This window comes from Syngnathoides biaculeatus, chromosome 16 (genome assembly GCF_019802595.1).
Source record: "Syngnathoides biaculeatus isolate LvHL_M chromosome 16, ASM1980259v1, whole genome shotgun sequence".
NCBI classification, from domain to species: Eukaryota; Metazoa; Chordata; class Actinopteri; order Syngnathiformes; family Syngnathidae; genus Syngnathoides; species Syngnathoides biaculeatus.
This window is the reverse complement of record NC_084655.1, coordinates 2,085,380-2,105,727: the sequence shown is the minus strand read 5'-3', so window position 1 is coordinate 2,105,727 and position 20,348 is coordinate 2,085,380. Positions and strand designations below refer to the sequence as shown.

The 20,348-nt window shown below is 40.3% G+C and overlaps 2 protein-coding genes and 1 pseudogene across 13 annotated transcripts in view; all 3 read left to right on the top strand.

The window, feature by feature from the left end:
* Positions 1 to 3: 3 nt before the first annotated feature.
* LOC133514508 (homeobox protein Hox-B5a-like) lies at positions 4 to 4,595 on the top strand. The gene is made up of 2 exons (XM_061846266.1): positions 4 to 1,603; positions 3,318 to 4,595. Exons 1-2 carry the CDS (start codon positions 961 to 963, stop codon positions 3,563 to 3,565), a joined length of 891 nt encoding a protein of 296 aa, XP_061702250.1. The 5' UTR covers positions 4 to 960; the 3' UTR covers positions 3,566 to 4,595.
* A 1,467-nt stretch (positions 4,596 to 6,062) lies between these two features.
* The window catches only part of hoxb3a (homeobox B3a), a 96,364-nt gene continuing 82,078 nt past the window's right edge, over positions 6,063 to 20,348 (top strand). For 3 of the 12 annotated variants that reach the window (XM_061846255.1, XM_061846264.1, XM_061846254.1), the window contains exon 1: positions 16,910 to 17,067. The gene's annotated coding sequence lies outside the window, so the exon portion shown is untranslated. The other 9 variants (XM_061846252.1, XM_061846258.1, XM_061846261.1 and 6 more) reach the window with 9 other exon arrangements.
* Positions 6,675 to 6,794, top strand: LOC133515169 (5S ribosomal RNA; annotated as a pseudogene).

The following is a 20,348-nucleotide window of genomic DNA, read 5'->3' as shown; positions in this document are numbered from 1 at the left end:
CTCCCCGTAGGAACAACACTTGGGAGGGACCAGTTTTGGAGCTTGAACTCCCAACACAAAACAGCCCCTTAAATTTCTGGCACGGGCTTTATTTGCCGTACACACCTTTAGGATTTCCATTCTTTGAGTATCTGAGTTAGTAGTGTGTTCATATGTCCTCGCGTTTGATAATAAGACAAACATGTATGTCAGATTCTAATTGCGCAAACTGCATCACACCTTGGAAATCTATTAATCATAAATCAACACATTCCCATCAGATAAGGTGTCTCAGAACAGCTTAAACATTCTTCACCCCTTGTGGCAACAGACAGCAACCGATGAAACAAAAATCAAACTGAATGAAGAAAGAGGAACTGAATCTCTGACTTCACAGAATCCATGTAGTTGTGATCAAAACTATACAAAACAAAGTTCAAACAGTAGCAAATGGAAAACAATCACGTTTCCATACTTGTTTACATTAACTCTAATACAGTATTTTTAGACAATTTAAAATACCCGTACTGTTAATTTTGTCACGGATGCTTGCCTAAAGATCCCTTTCCTGCCTTTCATTTTTATGGCTGCAATAAATTTTAACAGCAGTAGGTGGCACTCGGAGCTCAGCAGCAGTAGACGTGTGAGAATGACGTAGACGAAGGCTGGAGCGCCTGCCCCCGCCCCGCCCCACCTTTATTGTTCCAAATCTCACAAACATCAATTACCCAGCCAGAGTCGTCGGCTACAATTTACGAGGGGTCAACAAAACCACGTGACTGCTCCCGTCAGCTCTCTGCACCCTACCCAATCCAGTCTCTCACACACGCACTCACCACCCCACCCCCATATTTTGACGGCGCAAACATAGCTAAAAACCAAGTACAGTGCATCGCCATAATTCACTAATACTGTACATCATAAATCGATGAAAGTACTCGTGCTGTAAGGAACACAAATTGAGACTCCCAAATCAACTAAATGAGTTCTTACTTTGTAAACTCGTTTTCAGGGCGCTACTCAAATAGCCCCGACAATCAACTGCTAAATTATGCACCGGGCAGCGGTGCGTTATACGTCGGGGTGTACGAGGATTCTTCCACGGCCGCCATGCACCACGCGACTGGCTCTTACGGCCATGGCAGCAACGGTATGGACTTGTCGGTCCCAAACCGGGGAGGAGTCAACACCAATGACTCAAACACAGAAGGACACTTCGGGGGATACTCTGTTGTCGGGGACTCACGGAATTTTCGCTCCGTGGACAGTGAGGGCAGTTTCAGACAATCGTCCAACGGTTCTATCGCTCCTGTCAGAGACAGTAAGCAGATTAGTCCGAGCTCGTCCCCCAGCTCGGAGCAACCAGGGAGCGGTCTTTTTAGCTCCCTTAACCTGACCCCGACCACGTCCGGCGGGGGGGCGACCCCCCGTTTCGCGGATCTGAACGAAAACTCACCAGAAGCGGACGAGAGGGAGCAAGACACCCGGGATAGCGGCGATCGCAGAACACAGCCTGCACAGAAACACGAGCGCGGCCAGGCGGCGAACTCAAATCCGGGATGCACAACTGGCAGCCAGTCGCCCCAGATATTTCCATGGATGAGAAAGCTGCATATTAGCCATGGTAAAACACAGTCTATTGTGGTAAAGACGCAATGAGCGCGGAAAATAACGCTGAAAAAATAAAAATATATCAAACATAAACATCGGTTGCACGTGGTTAAAGATGATCAAAATAACCTATTTTTATGTTCGAGGAAGAGCGGGGGAAATCAGTTTACTATTTTAATCAAGTCCAAATGAAGTACTTTTATTCAAGCGATGCCCTACTGAACAGTAGGAACATTCAGCAGACTTGTTGCTGCTTTAGTCAAGGAAACCCTGATGTATAGATTCTAACCATGATTCCAATTTTTAAATTTTAAGACTTTGAAAAATAGCAACAGTGGCGTTTGTAGCATATGTGGCGTCTTATTCGAATGTGGTTCGTTTTTATTCTTATTTGTTGACATAGTAACTCAACAAGACGTGTATTTTAGTTGTATGCTTTTATTATTTACTCATTGTATTTAGAAGCCAGGGATGCGAATTGTTGCCCCCTTTTTCTAGTTTAGAAAGTTGTACAAAACGACAAAACATGTCATAACTCTGCCAAAGTAGCGACAAGTCTGACAGTAAAACATAAGCGAGAAGTACAGACAAGACACAGCCGGGTGGGAAAGGAGCAAAAAAAAACAATAACAAAAAAAAACATGGAGGCCATGCAGCATGACTTTTAAGTTTGTTGCTCTAAAAATTAATGCTTTATAACCTGGGGCACTTAATTAGGGAAGTGAGGCAAAAGATGGGGCAACCCGCCGGCCTCCCCTCCCGATTTGTCTGACCGTGAAATAGAATAACATAAAGGCGAGGCCTTTAGTTTTGGGGAGAAATCAATACAATTTGAAAACGGGTGCTGTTTGAAAGTTGTTTCAAAAGCAGTGTGAGAGACTGTATACATGTGTGTGGACGACCCTTTCCGTTCTCAAACATTTAACATCAAGTATCACCTCAAAAAATTCTTGGCTCTCCAAATGCCACCATCATGAGCAACAATAAAATACAGACATATAGTAGGCCCAAGTGTGAGTCAAAGAGAACTCTGAGGTTTTATTCCAAACGTATATATTTAATATGGTTGTAATCCACTGTAACATTATTCATAGTTAAGTCTGAACATCAATTAAAAAAATACAACTATTTTAAATCAGGGATCAGTTAAAATTTACAATGTTACTTCGTCATGTCGCGGTTCATTGATTAATGATTCAGTGCATTGTAGATTTGAAGAATTTGATGAAGCACATACTACAAGAAAAGAAATTAAATAATGAATAAATAGTACAGCAGTGCATTACTGCATATTTTGGATCAGGATTTCACAGATTTCCCCTGTTGCGAGTATGGTCCGGAAACTAAACCCTGTAAAAAAATAATTTATTAAGAAAAACTCTCAATGAATGTAGCAAAACAAACAGTTCTGAAAGATTAAATGCAACTGTTTTGATGTTAAGAGTTCAATACAAATGAACTGTAATTCACAAAGTGGTACTGGATTAAAAAAATATATATATATATAAACCAGTGTAGAAATATACACAATTGGAATATTTAATCCAATGATTCTTACACTTACCACAACAGGTAGCCCACGTGCGACGAGTACAATATCACAATTTGAGAACCATTGTTACAGGTTGTGATTAAATTATTGTTTATCATATGTGTATATTTCCTTTAACATACGTCACGTGCTGCTAACCGTTTACATCCTCCAACTGTTCACTCCAAACCCTCAGATATGACCGGGCCCGATGGGAAACGTGCACGGACGGCATATACCCGTTACCAGACACTCGAGCTGGAGAAGGAGTTCCACTTCAACCGCTATCTCACGCGGCGGCGGCGTATTGAGATCGCGCATACACTTTGCCTTACCGAGCGCCAAATTAAGATCTGGTTCCAAAACCGGAGGATGAAGTGGAAGAAGGACAACAAACTGAAAAGCATGACCTTTGGCTCTGCTGGTGCAACCTTCCAACCTTAGGAATTGATATTAATATTACTTTTAAATCAGTCCCCCCAATTATACAGGGAGATTTTTTTTTTTTTTTTACAGATGCTTCAAAACGGGAGAAACTGAAGACCAAAACCTCAATGATAGAAGCTATCAATAGAGGAAAAGGAACAAAGAGACTATAGGGACTCCAAATCAGACTCCAAGACATACTGCATTCAGTATACAAATACACATTATTTGTAACCCAGTACTGTATTTCAACAAAGCACTTTCATTTCTCAGGCATGGTGGGTTTTAGATAAACGACAAGCTTTTAATGTGGTACTTGGTAGAGCGTTCTTGTTTTGTCGCTTTGAAAAACATCCGTCTTCATGGTTAAACACAGAAAGGGAAAAAATATGAACTCCTACATTTAACCATTAATCTTGTATGCCTATTGCTTGCAAAAAACGTTTACGTCAAGTGCAAATTTTAAGATGTTTATTGTAAGCCATTTGTGATGTCAGCCAAATCATGTCTTTTTCCCTACAGTCGAAATAACACCATTGTTGTACGACATTAAAATCTTCTCCTGAGTTGTTAGCATAAGCATGTCTATATGCTATCATTTTTTTTGTAACTTTCAGCTTTTGATGTAACTTTGTCCTGTACCAATTCGTATTAAAGAGTTTATTATTGTTATTAATATTGTAATTATGAGAACCTATGTTTAAGTAAAGTAAAATTTAAATTTATGGCTCCTGTATCATTGGCATCCGCGAAATAATTATTTTTCGTATTTTTGTGTGAACAATATACATGCTGTCTGACAAAAACATTGTGCTGTAGTTTGGAGTACAGTATAGTGTAGAACTGTAAAATTCCAAATACTTCACTCTCAAAATGATGCAGTACACTTCTATAACGATGGAAATCACACCTTCAATAATAAAGAGCAAAATGCATACTTTTTTGACAATATCAATCAAAATTAGGGATCATTTTAGTAAATAAAGCCGCTCTTTTGGATCTCATTGGATTGTTCTTAAATGAATGTGGGAGCACAGTGAACGTAAGTTTTGGTCTTCTAAACTGGTGTTCATCAAACATTTGAAACCAATTATCACCTATTTCTTAACATCCATGTACCACTACTATTCCCATAATTAAAATACAGAACAATAGTAGGCCTAATTGTTGATCAAACACGTCATTTAAAAAAAACTCAAATTCAATTAAAGTAAAGGCAATTAAAATACTGTACATTAAGGTTAAATAATCATTGTTCCAAAATAAATGCATAGGAAAAAGTTCATAAATATGAAATGTGAATGCTTAAATACAACTGAACTATATACTGAAAACAGTCGTCTGAATTTAATTTGTTGCACATGATAAAAACATTTGTTCAACTAATAAGTATTATTTAATTATTTTCTAAAGAAAGAGTGCAAAATATCTCAATTTGCCCCATTTTAATCATCTGCGACCAAAAATAAAGTACAGGTTTTTTTTCTGTGAATTTGGACAGAGATTATTTGCATACCAAGGGAGGCCACGTACCACCAATAGTTGTAGCACACTGAGAATCCCTGTTGGAACCCAGTTGAATTAAATATTGATAAACAAGAACTCGCCCAATATGCCAGAATCAAAGTTGAGGATTTGAAAAATTCCCCATGGAGCATCATGCCTTTGTCTGTTTTCCTAAAAACAAAAAACAAAACAAAACAAAAAAAAAAAAAAACACAACAACAACAGCAATCTAAAGCGACTTGTTTGTGCATTACTGCTTTGGACTGGCCTATTCTGAAATGTACGATGTGACATCACACTTTCCTACAAATAACCAACAACTGATATCATGGGGCACATTGTTTAATCAAATAGCAGATGATGACGAGACATCTGAAATATATATTTAAATTGTTACAGCTTTTTTTCTCAAAATGGTAACTGAATTTCCTGCAGAAACTGCACCTCTTTATTCGGCACTTTCACAACCCGAGGCTCGCCCATCATTAAACAACGTGTTCCAAACACACACGGAGCAGTGACAAATTCGTATCCCCTCATCAGATCTGACAAAATATCTGCGTGTGCTACCTTAGGCATCGCAAGTAAATTCACCTTAGCTGCTATTTCGACAGGGAATAAAAACCCTTCAAACTCACCGAGTGATGTATTACAGTAGTATATTCTGTGTCCTTTTGTTTCCTGCTCTTTTCTACGAAATTCATCCGTACGTAACTGCCATTCCCTGCCTCCGTTCTGTTCACTCGTGAATTTAGATATTTCCATGCTCTGCTTTAGGTCGCACCATAAAAAGGAACGCAGCTTTGACATTTACATGTCAAACAGATGAGTGCTTTTTATCTTCAAGTTGCATCGTAAAGTTCAGGCGTGCACGGCCTCAGACTGATACCGCTCACTGGCTGGCCTCGGGTCACGTGGGGTCCATAAAGCTAGTTTTATGGTTTCGGGGAGTTGACGTACAATATATTTCACATTCCAGAAAACAACTGACGGTTTAACTGCTTCTCTGGGATCCTAAAAGGGGTCAGTAAACTCGAGCCGGAACAGCAGTGTGAAGAAAAGCGGAGAGCGAGCGCAGGCCGTGCAGGATGGCCACCCCTCCGGGTCGAGTGTGCGCACAGACTCGTCGGTTTGGTCACAATCGCTGCGGACGCTGGGAAAAATATTCAGGCGCACTGGAGGAAATAGGATACAACGTAAGTACTGGTCATACGTTGATCGTTGGGAAACAGCAAAGAGAGCTGGGTTCAATGTGTATCAGATCAATCCGTTGTATCGAGCGTGATATAACCCCCCGAATTTGTTCGTGCAATCTTTGTATGCATCAAAAAGTGCGTGTGTAAGTGCACATGAGGATTAATTCTCACGGGAACGAACATAATAGTTAACATTCAAAACAGAAAGACCATACAGTGTATGATTGCGTGTGTATGAAGTTGCAGCGAGACTAAGATTTAGAAAAAAAAAATCTCAAATCAAATTCCTCGAACAGGATAGCCTGGACTTTCAAGTTAAACGTACAGTACATGCAACGTTAACGTTTGTTTCATCATCCTGGAGAGTTGCCTTGGAGATCGTTAGATCATTTACATTAATTAATATAATTAATGTACACACTGAAGCTTACGGCTATGCTACACTGAGAACGCCCGATCTCGTCAGATCTCGGAACCTAAGCGGGTTTGGCCCTGGTTAGTACTTGGATGGGAGACCGCCCTGGGAATACCAGGTGCTGTAAGTTTCTCTCCCGAACTCCATACAGAGGGGTTACGTCAGGAAGGGCATCAGGCGTAAAAAAAAAACAAAACGGTGCCAAGCAAATATGCGTTCTTCGAAGATGACACGCTGTGGTGACCCCTAACGGGACACGCCAAAAGGAAAAGAAGAACAGTAAGGTACACACTGAAAAATATCCTATCTGTTGAGCATGATTAGAATGTGTTAAACTAGTATTGTTACAATATAGGAAAAGAGGAGGTACTGTAGTTACGTCCGTTTCTTGAATTTTAATTATATGCAACTGAAAGTTAATTACTTTTTTTCAGCGGTATAAGGAAATTGCATTTTAAACAGCATCCAATTCTTGTTAAATTCGAAGCTGTTGTTTTGGTCGGTCATTTTAAGTTTCCATACTTGTGCATATATATAAAATAATGCTGATAATTGAAACCATACACTGCGGTGATATCCATCAACCCATCCGTTTTATAAACCACTTATCCTCACAAGGGTCGCGGTAGTGTCGCAGCCTATCCCAGGTGTTCATCGAACTGAGGGGTTTGGGAGGTTGGGACCTCGGGGGATACACCCTAAGGTGGTTGCTAGACAATCGCAGGGCACATAAAGACAGACAACGGTCACAGGTTTCTTTTCGAATAATGGAGGAAGGAAGGTAATTATTTAATTTATATAAGCCGACAAAATTGATGGCAAATTTAAAAAGTGAATATTTTGCATTTTGAATAATGATTAACAAAGAATGTTGTTTGAAAATGTAATTGAACATAATATAGTTGGATAATAATTCAACAATTATTTGGTATTAAATGATCAAATGACATTACCTTGCAGTCTCTGTAAATCAATTGACCCCCCTGGATATTGCGCAATCCGTGTCACTGACCAATCAGAGGCCAGATATCTGCATAAACCAAAGCCCGTTTTTGCTCCCGCCATTTTCTCAGACAACATTGAATGGTCCAGTATAGGTTTTGTTAGCGTTTTATCACGTATTTGGGTTATTTAACAAAAAATATGGTTAAGAGGTGTAGTCACGGACTTTGTAATAGTTACGACAGGTATTGTGAAAGGCTAGTTGGTGGAGTTCGATTCGTACCCTTTCCAAAACCGAAGACCCAGTACGAAAAATGCCTTCGATGGATCAAACTTTGTGGAAGACCGCATCATCAACTAAATTCATCTAATATCAACCGGAAAAGATATGTTTGCACGAAGGTATGCCCTATATTTGATTTTCAATACATGTCTCGTGTAAATGAATTCGAAGTTCTTCGCTAGCATAACACTGCTGCGTGTGAACAATTGACACACTTATTCTTTGTTGAGCGATATTTAGCAATGATCGGACTGCACAAACGTGTCGCTTTCTTGCTGGCTCGCGGCCGAAGCTTAACCAGACTGTTTGCATGAAGATATGCCCTAAATTTGATTTTTAATACACGTCTCGTATAAATGAATGAGACGTTCTCCGCTAGCATAACACAGCTACGTGTGAACATTGACACACTTATTCTTTGTTGAGCGATATTTAGCGATGATCGGACTGCACAAACATATCACTGTCTTGCTGGCTCGCGGCCGAAGCTTAACCAGACTGCGTTTGCACGAAGATATGCCCTAAATTTGATTTTTAATACACGTCTCGTATAAATGAATGAGACATTCTCCGCTAGCATAACACTGCTACGTGTGAACGATTGACACACTTATTCTTTGTTGAGCGATATTTAGCTATGATCAGACTGCACAAACGTGTCGCTTTCTTGCTGGCTCGCGGCCGAAGCTTAACCAGAGTGTGTTTGCACAAAGATATGCCCTAAATTTGATTTTTAATACATGTCTCGTATAAATGAATGACACGTTCTTCGCTAGCATAACACTGCTACGTGTGAACAATTGACACACTTATTCTTTGTTGAGCGATATTTAGCGATGATCAGACACATAAATCAGAAGCATGGCGTCTCTCTCAGTTCAGAATGTATTGTATTTAGAATCTATAATATATCGTTGATTTGAATGAAATCAGAAGCATGGCGTCTGTCACAGTTAACAATGTATTATATTGTATTTGCCATTTTTTACGAATTGTTTGTCTTACGTCAGCGCACGTGGCGTGACGTCACTTCAGGAGGCGTGGTTAAGTGCCCTGTACGGAGGGGTCAATTGCTGTGTTTCAACCGACCTGTGACTCTGGGAGACGTGCCTCGCGATCGGTCACGTGGCTCTGTCGGTAAGTCTCACTAAGCTAATTATTCACCCTAGGTGGCATTGTGACTGCTCTCATTTTCTCTACACACAGTGGCATAATTCCGATTTTGTAATAATCCATCCATCCATCCATCCATCCATCCATCCATCCATTTTCTTAGCCACTTATCCTCACAAGGGTCGGAGGAGTGCTGGAGCATATCCCAGCTGTGTTTTATAATAGCTATTATTATATTTTCAAATAATAATAATAATAATAGTTTTCTCCCATTGGTTTCAATCGGAATAAAGGAATCCCCAAAATACAATACCAAGTCTGTTTACATATCACATTCCAGTTCAGGCAAAAGCCAAAAGAAGTGGAACTGAAGCAATAAGGTCAGCTAGTGCTAATTTTAGGATCGTTTAAGTCCATCCAATGTCTTCAGTGAACAATAAATCTGAGGTGTTAGCCTCTTAAATGCTTATTGTATTGCCTCTTGCCTATGTTCTTTGATCTTGCGGATTTTAAATGTAGTTTTCCACCAACGTGACAATCATGCTAATCTTTGACAGTCTCACATCAGCTTTCAAGACACTTGTAGAAACAAGTTTTGTTTGTGGTTGGGCATATTTGGGATCAATAATGTAAGAAATTCACCACAAAATTATGTTTTTTCTTATTTTATTTTATAATCAGTTCCCCAATGCAGTAAATGGACAGAACAGAAAATAAAAAGAGGGAATTGTTGTTTCGGGAAATGCAGATTGGGCCTACCAGGAAATTTCGTTTTAGTAAACAGGAACGTGAAAACTCCTCTTTTTCTTCTTCTTTTTCCAACTTCCTCTTTTCACTGATGATACAGGAAGCCACCACAACAGGTATCCCCCATTCTCCATGGAACATACATGGAAACAAATGACACACACACACACACATACACACACACACACACGCATACATACAAACAATACATTATTTTTTCAATGAGAAGAGCCATGTCATGAGAGGGCTATGGAGTAGCTCTTATGTGTGTCTGTGTGTGTGTGTGTGTGGTGTGTGTGTGTGTGTGTGTGTGTGTCTATCATTTGTTTCCGTGGTATTACACAGGCAGCTCCACCCTGATGAACTGCTTTCCCCCCATTATGTGTGTTATGTGCATAGGATGTCTTGCTCTTTTGAGCCTGTCCACACACCACAAGAGACTAACCCTGGGCTTCACAGGTGATGAGGAGTGGGGTGAGTAACAAATATGATGAGGCCCCTCCTGTTCTTTGCATTGGAGAGGTGTGTATTTATCTGGGAGTTGGACACTCCAGAAGCTTTTGTGGAGGAATGATCAAGGAGTGTTTTGTTGTATTTGAGAGACATGTCGATGGATACAGGCAAATGACTTGGGAATGTTTATCATGTTGCAGACATTTTTTTCTTTTATTTGCTGGACAACCACAGTTTAAGTAAAAGTATATTTGTTAGAGACACATATTCGTTCCTTGCAGAGTGAACTTTACCCAACGCCCAACACAATCACATACCTCAGTTTAAAATATTCCACTCCAGTATCCCAGAATTGCTTTCCTTTTCTTCTGCCTACGAATGACGGCTCATGAATAATGTAGGAACAGGAGTCACTGCGAGGTCACCAGACAGGCTGCAGCCTGCAATGCTCATGCGCAGACGTGGGAGGTAAGAACCATTAACCTCCTCCCATGTGTGTTTGTTTATGTCACTTACACGGAAAGAAAATACTGTAACAACTCTCAGCTTTTGTTTGTGCATCAATGTTACTAATTTCCAGGTCACAGGGAAAGGAGGTTTACTGCAGACAAACATATTACATCCCAGGCCAGTTGGATAAATAGATACATATCACACAGATTTGTAAAACAAAGGAGGGCACATATTGGAAACATCAATCTTGAATCGCTAGGGATTCTTGATGGTAGTATATGGTCATTTCTGCTGATATGTTGAATACAGAAAATTCTCTTTGCAGGAATTTTCTCATATACTATGTATTTTTACATTACAAAAACCTCAAGGCATGCCACCAAAGGATCAGAGATACTAAAATCACAGTTTTAGGGCTGCTGAGAGGTAGGAGGATTTGGGTGAAACAAGCCATTTTTGAAGCGTGGGGGAGCTGTATTGTTTCATATATATTGTTGGTGAAATATTATTTTTCAAACAACGATTTTATAGTTAAACTGTGCACTTTTCTGTCTTGTTTGAAAAGGACATACTGTGAAAACAACAACAATCTACGTGTTTTAGGGGTTCTGGGATTAAATAAAGCATATAACCTTCTATACACATTTTTAAACAAAAGTTCAGGTTGTAATCTGCGTTTTGCCTAAAGTTAGCAGGGATAGGCTCCAGCAATCTCGCAACCCTTGTGTGGATAAGTGGCTTGGAAAATGGATGGATGTGAATGAGTGTAAATTAGGAAATAGAGATGATCAATCTGGAGTAAAACTACAAAATTCTCATATTCTGGGTCCCATATGGGATTGTAACCAACACTTGTGTTGCCATGCCTTTCAAAGCCTCATTATGAATACAAGGGAGGATTTGGATTCTGTATTTTTTTGTCTCTTGTTTCAATGTGTACTGGGAACTATCCAGAGAATCCAGATCTCCCCAGCCGCCATCAGAAATTGCTTGAGAATGGGAGGACATAATGAGCATGTCCATAAAACTGTTACTACAGTTAACCACCTTTCCAGTAAAATCCACACACATCAGATTGTATTTCATAGGAATTCGTATAGTGCAAACACAAGTATAATTATGTCATAAAGTGTGAAGTGCTGGCTTGAAAAGAACTGGATAATACAAATTGACTCTTGTTTAAATGGCCTAGATCTGGTGATTGTCTCCAATGTAAAACTTTGTAATACCACAAACCATTTATTCCCCTTGCCTCTTTTCCTGCCTAAGGAAAGAACCATATAATACTCTGCCTTATTATCAGAAGCGCCTTCTTGGGTGTCAACTATAGCCCGCAGCAGAAGGTTGAAAGAGTTGAAGGGTCAAAAGTTTACTGTTTTGCCTTGGTTTCGCCCTCGCCTCTTCTCTCCTGTCCGCACGCTCTTCTACACCCAACTGCTGTATGTCAAGCCCAAAAATGAGAGGGCAGCAGAGAGGTATAGAGGAGGTCCAGATAAGAGAAATGATGACAGGAGCAAAAATAAAGGTGAATACATGACCTTCCTTTTCCATTTACAAAAGCATATTGGGTCCTGTGATACATTGTCCAGAGTGAGGGAATATGGGGGTCGATGGAAAGCAAGAGGGTGAAGATTGAAGGGTAAAATTAAGATCCAGAGGGTATAGTATGGCATTGCGGTGTTTGCTGTGAGGGTATGCAGGAGTAATACATTTTAATGACACCTGTTAACATCTGTACTGTGTATAGCTAGGCTCACACATGCATATATTTTCTTGTAGATGAAAGCATGTATTATTATTTCTAATAATAATAATACTTATTATTATTAATAGTAGTGGCCCCACGCTGGATCAGCTGGAAAGTGTTGGCCTCACAGTTCTCAGGTCCCGGGTTCAATCCCGGACTTGCCTGTGTGGAGTTTGCATGTTCTCCCTATGCCTGTGTGGGTTTTTTCCGGGCTCTCCGGTTTCCTCCCACATCCGAAAAACATGCAATATTAATTGTACACTCTAAATTGCCCCTGGGTGTGACCACCTCCTGCCCGATGGTTGCTGGGATAGGTTAAAGCACTCCCACGAACTTTGTGATGAAAAGTGGCTCAGAAATGGATGATGGATCTTATCCTCATAGATTTGTATTGTTTACTCACCCAAGTTAGGTTCATCATCTGTAAAATGTGGAATACTCTGTTTAAAATTCAGCTACATTTTAGAGAAAGGGCGGGACAATGGAGAAGCTGTAAAGTGCTGGCCTCACAGTTCTGAGGACTGGGTTTCAAGTCCCGGCCACACTTGTATGGAGTTTACATGTTCTCCCTTTCTCTGCGTGGATTTTCTCCCACATCCCAAAAATCATACATTAATTGGAGACTCTAAATTTCCCCTGGGTGTGACTGTGAGTGTGACTGTTGTCTGCCTCCATGTGCCCTGGGATTGGCTGGCAACTAGTTCAAGGTGTACCCTGCTTCCTGCCTGTTGACTGCTGGGATAGGCTCCAGCACTCCCATGACCCTTGTGAGGATAAGCAGTTAAGAAAATGGATGGATGTAGAGGAATTCGGTTTACCTCTTGATTGAGTGAGGTTCTATAAACACTGCCAGTAAGTCTGTAACCTGAGTGATAACCAATCAATATTTTATGTAGACCCTCCTTAGGTATGGGCAGTTAGCGGAGCCAGAGCTTCCACCGCATGTGAAGAGGAAAAAAATAGAAAACCAGAACAATGATTATATAACATTATTTTCCATTTAGTTATTTGCTTTTGTTTTGTTATTACTATCCAGGCCTCCATTTTCCAAGCCGCTTATCCTCATGAAGGTCGTGGGAGTGCTGGCGCCTATCCCAGATAACTTTGGGCGAAAGATGGACTGCAACCTGAGCTGGTCGCCAGTCAGTCGTACAGGAAACTGAAACCATGCTGTTTGCGCCGGTCAGGAGGGTGCACCACTACACTATCAGTAACTGTTATTATTATTATTATTATTATTATTATTATTATTATTATTATTATTATTATTATTATTATTATATTATATTATTATTATTATATTATTATTATTATTATTATTGATGCAGGGCGGCATGGTGGGTCAGCTGGTAAAGCGTTAGCCTCACAGTTCTGAGGTCCCGGGTTCAATCCCAGAGCGTCTGTGTGGAGTTGGCATGTTCTCCCCGTGCCTGTGTGAGATTCCTCCGAGCACTCCGGTGTCCTCCCACGTTCCAAAAACATGCAATATTAATTGGAAACTCTAAATTGCCCCTAGGTGTGATTCTGAGTGCGCTGTTTGTCTCAATGTGCCCTGCGATTGGCTGGCAAACATTTCAGGGTGTACCCCGCCTCCTACCCGTTGACAGCTGGGATAGGCTACAGCACTTCCCGCGACCCTTGTGAGGATAAGTGGTAAAGAAAATGGATGGCTGGATTATTAATGCAGTTGGCGGGCGACCAGTTTCGGGTGTACTCCACCTGTCGCCCAGAGTTAGCTGAGACAGGCGTCAGCATGCCTATGACCGTAATGAATACAAATTGCATGGAAAATAAATGGATGGAAAATATCCATGATTTCATCATTAAAAATGTAGAATTTTCACATTTCTTTATCAAGACATGGGTGAGAGTAACCATCTTGACCTCATGTTGCCCAAGAAATAGTACGATTCAAGAGCACCATCTATTGGTGAAATTATTGTACTAAAACAGAGGTGGCAATTGGAAAGTGCAGAACTGTCTCGTTTCACTCCTCCCGTTTTATGATTTCAGACCGTTCTAAATGCATTTTTCACGGTCAGGTTAATGTATGTACACTTTTTTTTATCTTAGATATTTATTTGGTGTGTGGCTGATCGTATAAAACTGCTGATGAAGCACAAATGGAGGCAGACGTGATTCTCCTTTCACACTGGTTGGCAGTCTCCTTAAGAATAACTGGACTAACCACATTGAAGATAAAGACTGATTTCACCAGGCTGTATAGTTCACAACCGGTGGACGATGAATGCCAAGGCGCTTCTCATCTTTTCGGCTGAAAAATGTTTGATCGAAACTCCGTCCTGATTTCCTGATGGAATTAATACTCCTCACTGTCTTTTTTTTTTTTTTTTTTGCAAGAGCGGTCGATTCCACTCCGACTGTGAAGTTTGCAGGCACACTAGCATCGTAAACCTTTTTGTGGTTTTCAAAATCAAATGAGAAAATTTGAAAATAATCTAACAAATCATAATTTGGTGAGCCATACAAATGACAAACCCAGTTGTATACGTACGAACACAACTATTTGAAGTAACAAGGAAAAAATGTGATGACTTTTTAACCTTTCTTTAAATCAAGCCTAGATTTCACTTTGAAAATCACTTGGGATATACAGTGATGGACACGATAGCTGTTAAGCGCGATGGACGTGTAAGTTACCCCTGATTTAGACGGAAGGACTTTGAAAGTCAAACCAGTAAAGGACATTTTTTACATTTCAACTGAACTTTATTTATACAGCACACGCACATCATCTTCAACTGTTTTTCAGACCTGTACAAACAAACAATAACACAATCTTAAATAATATAGATGTTGTGATCGCAGCGTCCATGGTTCACTCACGTTTGCTACCAGCTGAGTTGGCAAGGAAACAAGAAACAGGATGTCATCGAGACACATTTCAGACAATAAACATTTATAATCTGACCAAAACTTCGAGAAGAGTTTGAAACAAATAATTAGAAATTTAAATGAAAAAATTCTTTTTTAAAATAATTCTTTCCTTGCATGTGAATATTGTTTCATTAATTTCATTCTCAGAACATTGAAGTGATCGCAACTGTACTCTTCCGATTGTGTTAGAAGATATTTCACTTCGCACTTAAGCGGGCTTCATCAAGACATGCATAAGGGACCGCAGGACAACACTATTTTGTTGAAGATTATGCCTAAATGAAAATACCCCTTTCCCTCCAACACATAGTAGGCCTATTTTAATGGGTATCCATTTACAGTAAATAAGATACAATGATCTGACCTCTCTTAACCACTCATGTATATCGCGTTCTTTTTGGTCAAATATGTCAGTAGAAATAATGCTGCTGATTTTTTTAAAAAACATTTGTTAAAATCTGGTTGCTTATTTAATTGTAAATACGCCACGTTTTGGTCCAGCCCATTATTTTAAAATTTCTCTCTGATATCAAAGTCTCCCCAGGAGTGAACCTCAGTGCACGCCCCATCATGACTTCACCAGCTAAATTTTAAAACATCGTGGCATTAAATATGTATATGCATTAATATGCTTTTAAACGTGCACGTGCATCGGATTGAGGAAAAAATACATAATAACAAATAAACGTTGGCAAATAAAAAAAAAGAAAAAAAAATGGGGAAAAAAATCTAATTCCAAACCTCCTGGTAAAATAGATTTAAATTTAAAAGAAGCCTGATGATAACGCATTTTGTTCGTTATAAATATTTACACTCATTGTTCGATTCGATCGTAGAGCCATCGAGTGTCATTAATTGTTTCACAATAAAAAAAAAAGGAAATGAAAAATGATATCCAAAGAGAAGAAAAATATTTTCGGGGAGCGATATGGAGACTAGCCCACCCCCACCGCAGCCATTTTTTTCTTCTTCAAATTAATGACTCCCAACTCAATTTGCTATGACGGGGGAAGTGAAAATCACAATGCCAGTACGAGGGAGTAGGCGAGATGGATGCGATAAGTGGCAGAAAGAAAGGATGCGGAAGAGGGAAAGAGGGGGAGGGTGGCTGGAGAGAGGTTGTGTGGGTGGGCGTGTGTGGGGGATAGAAGGGCTTTGGCTCGGGGTGAACGGTAGGTCAGTAGTCACACCATGTTGTTGAAAACGGGGGACGCGCCTCGCACGTTTAACAAAACGTGTACCATACCGACAGAATATTCGGAAAACTTGACTCCACGCGTGCGCGCGCACGTACACGCCCGCAGACGCCCGCACACGCAAAATGTGAGTCATTGCCTTAGAGAGTACACAGTTCTCAGCAGCCCTGAGCCCCAGACAACTTCCATGAATAGCAGGGAAATTCTGGCACCTGCTATACTTTCGTGTTTGGAGAGAGGTGTCACAATGGTCCTGGATTTTCCTCACGCGGACTATATTCCAGGTCATCAGTCTGCAGTGGCGTCTTTTTCTTGTGTGTTTGAGGCAATGATTGCGTGGAAAATTACAGCTATTTCCCATCTCTCCCTTTAGATGTCTTCTGGAGATATTGGGGAGTCCGTGACGTCGGAATAGCTGGGAAAGAATGCGTGGTGAGAATATCGGATTCGCCTTTGGGGATCCCCAAAACGAAAAGGATGATGCATGCGTTCAACTAAAAAATGGGAAATGACAAGATGATGGAAATTACCCAAAAGTGGAACTGTAGCTGGATCAGACAGCTACAGAAGAGTGAGTATACTGGAAGCAATTTGTTGTATGGAGGGAGGGTGTTGGGCATGAGTGCATGCGCGTGCTTGGGTGTCAGGTGGTGCAGGCGGTGAGAGGAGTGGATCCCACGAGCTGGAGAAACTCTCTAGAATGGATGACTCATGAAAAAAAAAAAGGCTTCTGTTGAGTTATTTATAACGTGTAACATGTACCAGTACGAATTACAGGTCTATCATGCAAAGTCATTGCAAAATCAGAAATTTTCAACTGGTATTGTGCACTATCATTTGACTTTCACAAATCAGGTTTTTCATGTTACTGTTTTGTATTTAATTTATTTATTCATTTTTTTCAAAGATAAGTTTGCAGCTTTTTGTTTGTGCTTGTTATTAATTGTTTCCTCAACTATTTCAATGAATGGGAAGGCCTCAGAATTCATTTTTTTCTTATTCATGAGCTGTCGCTTATGCATAACAATAGAACTTGGAATGAGCCTCCGTTTGTTTTTTGGAATGATACACAAAGGCACAGAACTGCGTTACTCAATTTTACAATCGCCCTGCTTTTTCCTTTGCAGTATATTTCACTGCATAGACAAGACCAGTATTTGTCTCAATTCATTGTAATGTATTCATTCATTTTCATTTAATATAATAATATTAGGGCGGCACGATGACTCAGCTCGGCGGGATGACTCAGCTGGTAAAGCCTTGGCCTCACAGTTCTTAGGTCCCGGGTTCAATCCTGGACCCGCCTGTGTGGAGTTTGGATGTTTTCCCCCTTCCTGCTGGGTTTTCTCCGGGCACTCCGGTTCCCCCCCCCCCCCCAACTTAATTGGACACTCTAAATTGCCCATAGGTGTGATTGTGAGTGCGGCTGTTTGTTTCCATGTGCCCTGCGATTGTCTGGAAACCAGTTCAGGGTGTACCTCACCTCCTGCCCATTGACAGATCTGGAATTCAGTTCAGGGTGTACCTCGCCTCCTGCCCATTGACAGCTGGGATAAGCTCCAGCACTCCCCGCGGCCCTCGTGAGGATAAGTGGCAAATAAAATGGATGGTTGGATGATAATAATAATAATACACAAAAAAAATCACATCATTCTCATATGACCTTTCATGTGGCCTCACTAAACGTAATGATATTTTGATGCTGTTTTATTTTCATGTAGCATGATTTAAGTACACGTTTTTGTACGCCATACACATGTTCACACAAAAATAAAAGGCTGTCACATTAATAGCATACAAAACAATAACACCACTGTTTCCCCCAAATTAGAGGATGTGATTAAAGAAGGTTATTCAACTCATTCTTTCTTTCTTCATTTCATATTTGCAGAACGAATATGGTCCTTTCACCAAAAAAGATCGTGTTTCTGAATGACTAGGGCAGCTCAGTGACCTCCATGTGAACTAGATTGTGCAGCCCAAACAAAGGCTGCTGCTGACACACTTGACGTAGGCAGGGGAAGTGTCACAGACACACTCAACACACCTTGATCGATACCTGGGTCGATGGCAGACAGAGGGGTCAAGTTGAATACGCTCACACCTCAGAATAGAATAGAATAGAATAGAATAGAATAGAATAGAACAGTGCAGTGAAAGAATAAAAAAGCGGAGACCTTGCTGCTTTTTGTTTAGTTCAGTTCAGTGATCTATGATTTACTGTTAAAGATAACAGAGAGTGATAATTCTGCCAGAGCAAGGGAACAGTATCACATGTCACAAAATCAATGTGGGAACAGATCAGGAGCAGGCTATACCACACACACATTTGATGGAAGATATAAAAAAACATTTTTACTTGATCACCAAATGCACAAAGGAAAGAAAGAAAGAAAGAAAGAAAGAGAGAAAGAAAGAAAGAAAGAAAGAAAGAAAGAAAGAAAAAAAGAAAGAAAGAAAGACAATCACCACTTACAGTCTTTATTAACTAATTCAAATTAACTTTGACAATTAACCTTTCACATAAAGGTCAAATATTCATATGCTCTTCAACTTTTCATCCAGAGCCTAATTATTTTTATAGGCCAATGTTTCAAAGAAAGATTCTATTGGGAATTAATTTGTATGAGTTTTGCATTGCAAAACTGTCATTTGTGTTCAATAAAATTAGTTTTCATCCATCCATCCATCCATCCATCCATCCATCAATTTTCCGTACCGCTGATGGTTGCCGACAGGAGGCAGGGTACACCTTGAACTAGTTGCCAGCCAATCGCAGGAGACATATAAAGAACCAACCGTTCACAGTCACATTCACACCTGGGGATAATGGAGAGGCTTCAGTCAAGCTTCCACCTGTCTTTGGGATCTGGGAAGAAAATGGATTACCGTGCGACCTATGTATCCTATGAAAGCATGGGGAGATTTGAACCCTTCTTCAGAACTGTGAGGCAGGCGTGCTAAGCAGTGGTTCATCCATCCATCTTATCCTCACGAGGGTTGCGGGGAGTGCTGGAGCCTATCCCAGCTGTCAATGGGCAGGAGGTAGGGTACACCCTGAACTGGTTGCCAGCCAATCGCAGGGCACATAGAGACAAACAGCCACATTCACAATCACACCCAGAGGCAATTTAGAGTGTCCTATTAACGTTGCATGTTTTTGGAATGTGGGAGGAAACCGGACTGCCCGGAGGAAACCCATGCAGTCACGGGGAGAACATGCAAACTCCACACAGGCGGGTCCAGGATTGAACCCGGGACCTCAGAACTGTGAGGCCAACGCTTTACCACCTTATGCACCGTGCCGCCAGTGATTCACCAATTATTATTATTATTATTATTATTGCTCTTGTAGTGGTTACACATCTCAAAACACCAACAATGTTTTGTTGTTGTTACTATTAATTTGAACCACACTTACAGAATACATTATAACATTATTTATTGATAATTCATTGCTTTCCATAGTTGTGTGAGGTATTGTTGCTTATTCTGTTGGCCTGGCAACATTTCTCATCATGAAATTATGCATCATCAATTTCTACACTCACCTGTTTAGTTTGTGGTTTAGTGTTTTGGAGGAAGCATGACATCAAGTGATGCATCAGGCAAGCATTTTTTCTTTTTTAGAGTATCATGCAACATGTGGTAAAGGTTCAAGTCAGTACAAGTACAAAAAGTGTACAATTAAGTGCCTTAAGTTAAGACTGAACCAATAAGCAATACCCTGCATAAACCTGCATGAGAGACTGTCTTCTATATCTACCCTGTATGTCTCATTAAAAAAAAGGCTTCCGTTGAGTTATTTATAAGGTGTAACGTATACCAGTACGAATTACATGTCTATCATGC